This window comes from Nerophis ophidion, linkage group LG17, assembly GCF_033978795.1.
Source record: "Nerophis ophidion isolate RoL-2023_Sa linkage group LG17, RoL_Noph_v1.0, whole genome shotgun sequence".
NCBI lineage: Eukaryota > Metazoa > Chordata > Actinopteri > Syngnathiformes > Syngnathidae > Nerophis > Nerophis ophidion.
Window position 1 is genome coordinate 1,321,339 of NC_084627.1, and position 12,013 is coordinate 1,333,351.

The 12,013-nt window shown below is 42.4% G+C and overlaps 1 protein-coding gene across 1 annotated transcript in view; it reads left to right on the top strand.

Moving 5' to 3' along the window:
• Nucleotides 1-5,974: 5,974 nt before the first annotated feature.
• zdhhc8a (zinc finger DHHC-type palmitoyltransferase 8a) overlaps nucleotides 5,975-12,013 on the top strand; it is a 37,245-nt gene continuing 31,206 nt past the window's right edge. The window contains exon 1 of the mRNA XM_061875692.1: nucleotides 5,975-6,276. Coding sequence (XP_061731676.1) covers nucleotides 6,173-6,276 — 104 coding nt within the window. The 5' untranslated portion in view covers nucleotides 5,975-6,172. The remainder of the gene's footprint in view (nucleotides 6,277-12,013) is intronic.

A 12,013-nucleotide genomic window follows, 5' to 3' on the forward strand; every position in this document is an offset into this window, starting at 1 on the left:
ATCTTTGAATTAGGTACTAAAAATAAGGGCTTCTGTCAAATAGAGGATCCCTGACTGACCTTAAAAAAATGTCTTGTGATATTGAGGATTTTAAAATTGTGTTTTTGTGGCCAGTCCCTTATAACAGCAAATCAATTTTGTTGTATAGACAATCTTTGACTATTTTTTATGCATTAGGTACTAAAAACAGAGGGCTTCTGTAGGATCTCTGACTGACTTTAAAAAAAAAAAAACATTGTCATGTCGTGGATTTTAACGTGTTTTTTAGTCGATCCCTAAAAACAGCAAAACGTTGTGGTATACACAATCTTTGCATTTAAGCCTTAGGTACTAAAAACAGAGCACTTTGGTCAAATAGAAGATATTTGACTGACCTTAAAAACAGAGGGCTTCTGTCGGATCTCTGACTGACTTTAAAAAAAAAAACATAGTCATGTCGTGAATTTTAACGAGTGTTTTTGTAGTCGATCCCTAAAAACAGCAAAACGTTGTGGTATACACAATCTTTGCATTTAAGCCTTAGGTACTAAAAACAGAGCACTTCGGTCAAATAGGAGATCTTTGACTGACCTTAAAAACAGAGGGCTTCTGTCGGATCTCTGACTGACTTAAAAAAAAAAACATAGTCATGTCGTGGATTTTAACGTGTTTTGTAGTCGATCCCTAAAAACAGCAAAACGTTGTGGTATACACAATCTTTGCATTTAAGCCTTAGGTACTAAAAACAGAGCACTTTGGTCAAATAGAAGATATTTGACTGACCTTAAAAACAGAGGGCTTCTGTCGGATCTCTGACTGACTTAAAAAAAAAACAGTCATGTCGTGGATTTTAACGAGTGTTTCTGTAGCCGATCCCTAAAAACAGCAAAACGTTGTGGTTTACACAATCTTTGCATTTAAGCCTTAGGTACTAAAAACAGAGCACTAAGGTCAAATAGAAGATCTTTGACTGACCTTAAAAACAGAGGGCTTCTGTCGGATCTCTGACTGACTTAAAAAAAAAACAGTCATGTCGTGGATTTTAACGAGTGTTTCTGTAGCCGATCCCTAAAAACAGCAAAACGTTGTGGTTTACACAATCTTTGCATTTAAGCCTTAGGTACTAAAAACAGAGCACTTTGGTCAAATAGAAGATCTTTGACTGACCTTAAACACAGAGGGCTTCTGTCGGATCTCTGACTGACTTTAAAAAAAAAACATAGTCATGTAGTGGATTTTAACGAGTGTTTTTGTAGTCGATCCCTAAAAACAGCAAAACGTTATGGTATAGACAATCTTTGCATTTAAGCCTTAGGTACTAAAAACAGAGCACTTCGGTCAAGTAGAAGATCTTTGACTGACCTTAAAAACAGAGGGCTTCTGTCGGATCTCTGACTGACTTAAAAAAAAAAACATTGTCATGTCGTGGATTTTAACGAGTGTTTCTGTAGTCGATCCCTAAAAACAGCAAAACGTTATGGAATAGACAATCTTTGCATTTAAGCCTTAGGTACTAAAAACAGAGCACTTCGGTCAAGTAGAAGATCTTTGACTGACCTTAAAAACAGAGGGCTTCTGTCGGATCTCTGACTGACTTTAAAAAAAAAAACATAGTCATGTCGTGGATTTTAACGTGTTTTGTAGTCGATCCCTAAAAACAGCAAAACGTTGTGGTATACACAATCTTTGCATTTAAGCCTTAGGTACTAAAAACAGAGCACTTCGGTCAAATAGAAGATCTTTGACTGACCTTAAAAACAGAGGGCTTCTGTCGGATCTCTGACTGACTTTAAAAAAAAAAACATAGTCATGTCGTGGATTTTAACGTGTTTTGTAGTCGATCCCTAAAAACAGCAAAACGTTGTGGTATACACAATCTTTGCATTTAAGCCTTAGGTACTAAAAACAGAGCACTTCGGTCGAATAGAAGATCTTTGACTGACCTTAAAAACAGAGGGCTACTGTCGGATCTCTGACTGACTTAAAAAAAAAAACATTGTCATGTCGTGGATTTTAACGTGTTTTGTAGTCGATCCCTAAAAACAGCAAAACGTTGTGGTATACACAATCTTTGCATTTAAGCCTTAGGTACTAAAAACAGAGCACTTTGGTCAAATAGAAGATCTTTGACTGACCTTAAAAACAGAGGGCTTCTGTCGGATCTCTGACTGACTTTAAAAAAAAAAACATAGTCATGTCGTGGATTTTAACGAGTGTTTTCGTAGTCGATCCCTAAAAACAGCAAAACGTTGTGGTATACACAATCTTTGCATTTAAGCCTTAGGTACTAAAAACAGAGCACTTCGGTCAAATAGGAGATCTTTGACTGACCTTAAAAACAGAGGGCTTCTGTCGGATCTCTGACTGACTTAAAAAAAAAACATAGTCATGTCGTGGATTTTAACGTGTTTTGTAGTCGATCCCTAAAAACAGCAAAACGTTATGGTATAGACAATCTTTGCATTTAAGCCTTAGGTACTAAAAACAGAGCACTTCGGTCAAGTAGAAGATCTTTGACTGACCTTAAAAACAGAGGGCTTCTGTCGGATCTCTGACTGACTTAAAAAAAAAAACATTGTCATGTCGTGGATTTTAACGTGTTTTGTAGTCGATCCCTAAAAACAGCAAAACGTTGTGGTATACACAATCTTTGTATTTAAGCCTTAGGTACTAAAAACAGAGCACTTCGGTCAGTTTGAAGATCTTTGACTGACCTTAAAAACAGTGTTCTTGTGAAGTCACGGATTTTGACTAGTGTTTTGTAGCCGGTCTCTTAAAACAGTAAAACATTTTTGTTATATAGACAATCTTTGAATAGCATTTTAGCAGTAGATATTAAAAAAGCAGTGCTTCTATTGTTTGGAGGATCTTTGACTGTTTTTGCAGTTGGTTCTTAAAAACAGCTGAGCATTCCTGTCCTACAGACAATCTTTGGACTAGCATTTTAGCAGTGTTTTTTTTTTTTCAAACAGTGTTCTGTCAAATAGGAACTTTGACTGTTTTTAGAAAAGGTCCTTAAAAAGTGTTTAGGATTATGACTGTTTTTGCAGCAGGCCTTAAACAGTCCCATAGTATAAAAGTTGTTGGTTCCTAAATACTTCAGAATATTTTTGTTGTAGACGATCTTTGACTTGATATTTTAAGCATCAGGTGCTAAAACTGTCGTTTTCCAACGTCTTTAAAATGTCATATAGAACAGTGTTTTTCAAATACAGTCTGGTGTGCCGTGGGAGGTTATGTAATTTCACCTATTTGGGTTGTGTTGGCCCTGCGATGAGGTGGTGACTTGTCCAGGCTGTACGCCGTCTTCCGCCCGAGTGCAGCTGGGATAGGCTCCAGTAATTAAAGTCTGCAAATTTGCCGTTGTTGTTGAGTGTCGGTGCTGTCTAGAGCTCGGCAGAGTAACCGTGCAATACTCTTCCTTATCAGTAGGTGGCAGCGGGAAGCTAATTGCTTTGTAGATATCGGGAACTTGACAATTTGCAGGTAAAAAGGTATTTAATGCTTAAACCAAAATAAATGAAACGCAAGTGCCGCTAAGAAAAGGCATTGAAGCTTAGGGAAGGCTAAACGAAACTAAAACTGAACTGGCTGCAAAGTAAACAAAACACAAAAATGCTGGACGACAGCAAAGACTTACTGTGGAGCAGACGGCGTCCACAAAATACATCCGAACATGACATGACAATCTGCAAAGAAGGTTAAAATCGACTGAAATATACTTGATCGCGAAAACAAAGCAGGTGCGGCGAATAGCGCTGAAGGAAGACATGAAACTTTTACAACGAAACAGGAAAAGCCACCAAAATTGGAGCGTCCAGACAAGAAGTAAAAGACTACACACAGGAAGACACCCAAAAAACTCCGAATAAGTTACGACGCGATGACTTTGAGACAAGAGCTCTCCCGTCCAAAGGCAAAACCTAGTAACTCACTTCTAGCTGATTTAGACAAAAAAAAGGAAAAACAATCTTATCTTGATGCGGTCTTACAAAGATCTACAAAGTCATCAAATGTTTAGATGTTTTCTTGAGCTTTCATTTTCTTGCCGATTGAGCCATGGATTGAATCTGCTTTCTCCAGATATTTTCTCACAATCTCGGGTGGGCCCCATTCTGTGTTTGCACATTGGCCGTCCAGTTTTTATTTTGACCTCCACAGTTATCTGCCCAAAAGAGTATGCAAGGGGGGAGAATCAAGAACAATACATTTAATCTTCCAAATATCCCCTCGTGCCATAATATCACATAATCAGGTTGACCGTCGGCCCCCATTCGTGCAAATGTCTCATTAAAGACAATAAGGCGACTGACAAAGAAGCTCTGATTGGTCCCTCGAGATACTAGGTTTTTCTGTTGTATCTACGCGGTTATGTGTTAGTTGCTAGGTCCTGCCATGCGCGTAACAGCTTACTTACGGAAATAATTACAATATCGCATACACTAATGTAAAGCATATCACCTAGGAACTCCAAAATTATTATCAGCTCAGTTTTGACCAAAATTGAGTTACTGGGTTTTGCCTTTGGACGGGAGAGCTATCGTCATGCATGGTTGACTATGGTTTGAATTCATATCCAACCTTTACATCAGGGGTGTCAAACTCAAATACAGAGTGGGCCAACATTTTAAACAGAGGTTGAACAAATTAACCTTTTAACAGGGACCCAAACAAGTTTTGCATTAAAAAACATTGTATGCCTTTTTTTATATTTGCAATTTTCTGAGGTAAATATCAAATGTTTTCCACAGGCTAATAATAAATTTGAAAATTAAATAACAATAATGAATTAACCAAAAATTCAAGCCTTGACGTGGGAAGAGAAAATGCATGAATAAAACGTTAATTATTGGTCAGTTTGCTGGAAGTTTCCCGGAAGAGTTAGTGCTGCAAGGGGTTTTGGGTATTTGTTCTGTTGTGTTACGGTGCGGATGTTCACCCGAAATGTGTTTGTCATTCTTGTTTGGTGTGGCTTCACAGTGTGGCGCATATTTGTAACAGTGCTAAAGTTGTTTATACAGCCACCCTCAGTGTGACCTGTATGGCTGTTGACCAAATATGCCTTGCATTCACTTGTGTGCGTGTGTGTGTGTGTGTGTAAAAGCCACAAATATTATGTGACACGCTGTTAGTATGGAGGAAAAGCGGACGTGACGACAGGTTGTAGAGAACGCTAAAGGCAGTGCCTAAATGCACGCCCTTAATATAGTTGTCCAGGTGGAAATCGGTAGAAATTCGGGAGAATGGTTGCCCCGGGAGATTTTCAGGAGGGGCACTGAACTTCGGGAGTCTACCGGGAAAATTAGGAGGGTTGGCAAGTATGAGTATTAGCGGTGAATGCGGTGTTACAGCGGCACCGACGCTTTATAAGATCTAATGCTAAATTGATATTGCCTCAAGGGCCAAATTAAATTACACGGTGGGCCAGATTTGGCCCGCGGGCCAGAGTTTGACACCCGTGGCATACATGAACAACTTTTTACTGGCAATATCTGCTGCTGAGTTTCATTTTTTTTTGAATGATTTCTGCTGGTGGTGTACCTCCACATTTTTTCAATGAAAAAAAATGTGCCTCGGCTCAAAAAAGGGTGAGAAACACTGATATAGAATATACAAGTGGTTTTTGTCGCCCTCCAGTGGTCAGCTAAAATACAACAGGATTAGTAAGGCAGGTGCAATGTTCATATAGAATGTAAATGGCATAAAAGTGGTGTTTTAGAAGTGTTTTATACTAGAAAATGATTTGAAATGAGAATGTTTGAATGTTTTTAAACATAATGATCGAAGCCGAGACTTTTTACGTGATCTGTTCCTTCAAAGATGCTCATAAAGTTGTATTGTTGGAAAGTAGACATACTTTGTGTTAGAGTTGTATAAAACATACAATTTTTTTTTTTTTTTTTAAGTCACCTCTCGCCCATTCAGTGTGCTGTGGCGGACTTCCACGTCACCCACGAGTGAAAGCTCCACCTTTGGGATGAAGCGAAGCTGCCAGCTCTCACTGCCCTGCAGGCACTCTCAGGACGGGATGCGCGCTTCCTCCTCCTCCTCTTCCTCCCACATTCTTTTTTTTTTTTTTTTACTCGAACATGCTTCTCTTCTTCTTCCAGGGACTTTTCCACGGTCGGACTAGCGAGGACGTGCTCGGTCTTCTCCCCGCCGCTATGACACGGCAGTGAGCGCACCGGACAGGATGCCCGCCAGCGGCTCCGACTCCCTCAAAGCGTCCGCTTTCATTCCCGTGTGCACGGCCGCCTTCCTGCTGGTGGCGGCCACGTCACTCTTCTTCGTCTTCACGTGAGTCCCCCGCACTTTTGCCGCTTCTTATCGATACAGGCACCCTTTTAGAGGAGCCGATACCAACTTTCAGACGTGTGTGCAACATGCATACCTTGTCTCCACTCTATGCATACTGTACGTACATCCAACCAGCATGTGTCCCATCATCCAACCAACCAATAATGCAACATGCATCCAACCAACCTTGTCTCAGATCTATGCATACTGTACATGCATCTCAACATCCATCCATGCATGCATCCAACCACCCATACATCATCCATCCAGCATGTGTCCCACCATCCATGAATGCACATGTAGCCATCCAAGCAACCAATAACTCAACATGCATCCAACCAACCTTGGCTCGGCTGTATGCATACTGTACTTGCATCTCAACATCCAACCACCCATGCATCATCCATCCAGCATGCGTCCCATCATCCATGAATGCACATGTAGCCATCCATCCAACCAACCAATAATGCAACATGCATCCAACCAACCTTGTCTCCACTCTATGCATACTGTACTTGCATCTCAACATCCATCCATGCATGCATCATCCACCCATGCATGCGTCCCACCATCCATGAATGCACATGTAGCCATCCAACCAACCAATAATGCAACATGCATCCAACCAACCTTGGCTCGGCTGTATGCATACTGTACTTGCATCTCAACATCCAACCACCCATGCATCATCCATCCAGCATGCGTCCCATCATCCATGAATGCACATGTAGCCATCCATCCAACCAACCAATAATGCAACATGCATCCAACCAACCTTGTCTCCACTCTATGCATACTGTACTTGCATCTCAACATCCATCCATGCATGCATCATCCATCCAGCATGCGTCCCACCATCCATGAATGCACATGTAGCCATCCAACCAACCAATAATGCAACATGCATCCAACCAACCTTGGCTCGGCTGTATGCATACTGTACTTGCATCTCAACATCCAACCACCCATGCATCATCCATCCAGCATGCGTCCCATCATCCATGAATGCACATGTAGCCATCCATCCAACCAACCAATAATGCAACATGCATCCAACCAACCTTGTCTCCACTCTATGCATACTGTACTTGCATCTCAACATCCATCCATGCATGCATCATCCACCCATGCATGCGTCCCACCATCCATGAATGCACATGTAGCCATCCAACCAACCAATAATGCAACATGCATCCAACCAACCTTGGCTCGGCTGTATGCATACTGTACTTGCATCTCAACATCCAACCACCCATGCATCATCCATCCAGCATGCGTCCCATCATCCATGAATGCACATGTAGCCATCCATCCAACCAACCAATAATGCAACATGCATCCAACCAACCTTGTCTCCACTCTATGCATACTGTACTTGCATCTCAACATCCATCCATGCATGCATCATCCATCCAGCATGCGTCCCACCATCCATGAATGCACATGTAGCCATCCAACCAACCAATAATGCAACATGCATCCAACCAACCTTGGCTCGGCTGTATGCATACTGTACTTGCATCTCAACATCCAACCACCCATGCATCATCCATCCAGCATGCGTCCCATCATCCATGAATGCACATGTAGCCATCCATCCAACCAACCAATAATGCAACATGCATCCAACCAACCTTGTCTCCACTCTATGCATACTGTACTTGCATCTCAACATCCATCCATGCATGCATCATCCACCCATGCATGCGTCCCACCATCCATGAATGCACATGTAGCCATCCAACCAACCAATAATGCAACATGCATCCAACCAACCTTGGCTCGGCTGTATGCATACTGTACTTGCATCTCAACATCCAACCACCCATGCATCATCCATCCAGCATGCGTCCCATCATCCATGAATGCACATGTAGCCATCCATCCAACCAACCAATAATGCAACATGCATCCAACCAACCTTGTCTCCACTCTATGCATACTGTACTTGCATCTCAACATCCATGCATGCATGCATCATCCATCCAGCATGCGTCCCACCATCCATGAATGCACATGTAGCCATTCAACCAACCAATAATGCAACATGCATCCAACCAACCTTGTCTCAGCTCTATGCATACTGTACTTTGATCTCAACATGCATGCATCCAACCACCAATGCATCATCCATCCAGCATGCGTCCCATCATCCATGAATGCACATGTAGCCATCCAACCAACCAATAATGCAACATGCATCCAGCCAACCTCATCTCAGCTCTATGCATACTGTACATGCATCTCAACATCCAACCACTCATGCATCTCAACATCCATCCATGCATGCATCCAACCACCCATACATCATCCATCCAGCATGTGTCCCACCATCCACAAATGCACATGTAGCCATCCAACCAACCAATAATGCAACATGCATCCAACCAACCTCGTCTCAGCTGTATGCATACTGTACATGCAACTCAACATCCAACCACCCATGCATCATCCATCCAGCATGCGTCCTGTCATCCATGAATGCACATGTAGCCATTCAACCAATAATGCAACATGCATCCAACCAACCTTGTCCCAGCTCCATGCATACTGTACTTGCGTCTCAACATCCATGCATGCATGCAACCACCCATGCATCGTCCATCCAGCATGCGGCCCGTCATCCATGAATGCACATGTAGCCATCCAACCAACCAATAATGCAACATGCATCCAACCAACCTTGTCTCAGCTCTATGCATACTGTACTTGCATCTCAACATCCATCCACGCTTGCATGCATGCATCCAACCACCCATGCATCATCCATCCAGCATGCGTCCCACCATCCATGAATGCACATGTAGCCATCCAACCAACCAATAATGCAACATGCATCCAACCAATCAACCTTGTCTCAGCTCTATGCATACTGTATTTGCATCTCAACATCCATCCATGCATGCATCCAACCACCCATGCATCATCCATCCAGCATGTGTTCCATCATCCATGAATGCACATTTAGCCATCCAACCAACCAATAATGCAACATGCATCCAACCAACCTTGTCTCGGCTGTATGCATACTGTACATGCATCTCAACATCCAACCACCCATGTATCATCCATCCAGCATGCGTCCCATCATCCATGAATGCACATGTAGCCATCCATCCAACCAACCAATAATGCAACATGCATCCAACCAACCAACCTTGTCTCCACTCTATGCATACTGTACTTGCATCTCAACATCCATGCATGCATGCAACCACCCATGCATCATCCATCCAGCATGCGGCCCGTCATCCATGAATGCACATGTAGCCACCCAACCAACCAATAATGCAACATGCATCCAACCAACCTTGTCTCAGCTCTATGCATACTGTACTTGCATCTCAACATCCACCCACGCATGCATGCATGCATCCAACCACCCATGCATCATCCATCCAGCATGCGTCCCATCATCCATTAATGCACATGTAGCCATCCAACCAACCAATAATACAACATACATCCAACCAACTTTGTCTCAGCTGTATGCATACTGTACATGCATCTCAACATCCAACCACCCATGCATCTCAACATCCATTCATGCATGCATCCAACCACCAATGCATTGTCCATCCAGCACGTGGCCCATCATCCATGATTGCAAACGTAGCTTTCCAACCAACCATTAATGGTTGGTCGATCATGCACACGCTGTACGTATCCAACCAACCATCAATGCTACGCCCATCCATCAGATCCTGCATCCAACGTCCAGCCATCCAGCCTTGTGTCCAAGTGTCACATACTGCCATATCTCAAGCATCCGTCATCATCCACAAACATGTCCAGATCCATTCAAATCCATCCACACCTAAAGCTTATCATCCAACCCATTTATACATCCATCCATCCTGATTTGCGCATGCAATTGCTAAAATAGTTTCCCCCTGCTATAATTGTCACGTGACCCATAAAAGCAGGAGCACATGCTGCCTTGATGCCGTGACACCGATCTGACGACGAAATGTTGCACTTTTACCGATAAGACACCTTTTCCCACCGACACCAGCGCCCCACATTGAGATCGACCATGATGCACTTTTAAACATGCCGCCTCCCACAAAAACCCTCCCTGGGAGTGAGGTTTTGACCTATTTGTGGGGAGATTGGAAAGAGTCCACATGAGGCGGAGATCCATTTAAAAATGTAAACAGATAAAAACACAAAGCACATTCCCATACTGAATGATATCAGTTGTGTTCCGTGGTGACCTTTCACCTCCGTGGCCGTATCTGCCCCACTTTCCCGTACGTGTAGACGTATATGTTGCAGCTTTTTACACGGACGGGAACGCAGCGGCAGATTGGGAGTGCGGGAGGATTAGGATGCTGGATGCCATGTGATCCCCATCTGGGAAAAGGGAGTCAGAAACCTTTCTTCCCACGTCAGATGTGTCACACTCACGCATTTCATTCTTGGTCATCCTCATGAAATTGTCAATAAATGCGTGTTTAGCTCAAGAGGAACATTCATCCCATCGTGTTTAAACCTTGTGTAATGCTTGCATTGTTGTTACTCAGCCAGCGTTTGTGGGTCTGATGGACCCGTTGCATTTTCTGGCTTTTAATGCCTCACAATCCAGCCCTTTTATGTTAAAATACTGAACATATGTTTACCTTATCCCAATAAAAATCTGTTCAGTATTTAAACATAAAAGTGTTGGATTGTGAGGCATTAAAAGCCAGAAAATGCAACGGGTCCATCAGACCCACAAACGCTGGCTGAGTAACAACAATATGAACGTTGCACGGAAAAGTTCTCTGCCAGTTTCTGCATCCCACAGGGATTCTTCTTTTGTGCTTCTGCACCTGCGGTTCCCACACAAGGTTGCAACATTGTTTGTCAACACTGTCTGCTCTCATTTTCTCGCACATTTGTCCCTCTGATGTTCTATGTACTTACACTCTGTCCTCCTTGCTGCCTAGGCCTGGTGTGTGTGTGTGTACGTGTATGTGTGTGTGTGTGTGGGGGGGGTTACACAGAACATCAATTTCCACACTTCTTTTAGCCCCGGGTCCAGTGGACCAGGACATCTTATATGTAATATAAATGTGTAGGGGGTGTGTATGGTGTGTGGTCATTAAATATGTATTCTGATATATGTTCTTCACAGAAAATGAGCCAAAGTCAGTTAGTCTCAGTTTGAAAAATTAATTATTGTTTGATTTTTATTTTAATAAAAAATTCAAACTGGCCCCACAGACCTGAACACCACACAAGGGTTAAACTTGCGCTATTGAACAGGCCTGAAAAGTTGATCCTGTGCTTCATACCCATATCTTCAACTTACAAATTTTTTTGTTTACAAAATTGCCTAAAATGAAAACACGCTAACATATAGCATGTAAATATTCTTATAGTTAGTTAGCGTGTCATGAAAAAGTCTAGCATTTTGACTTTGAAACAGTTTGGTTGAGAAGTGTGAGAATACAGAAGTTGTCAATTGGAATTTAATGGAGTTTCAGTTTCAGTTTGAATTGTCAGTTTCATTTCTACTTCTTGTTTTACAACGTCTATTCAAATTCAGTTCCAGTTCATGGAATTTGTAAGACATTCTCAATTCAATTTGCAGCTTTTCACACAATTATCATTGCAGAACTGTGTGTGTGTGTGTGTGTGTGTGTGTGAGTGTGTGTGTGTTCTGGCAATGCTGACTTAGTGGGGACATCGCTCTGTTTACACAGTCACCGTTAGGGGACCTCTGACGGTATGGGCACAAAAAAAAACAGTC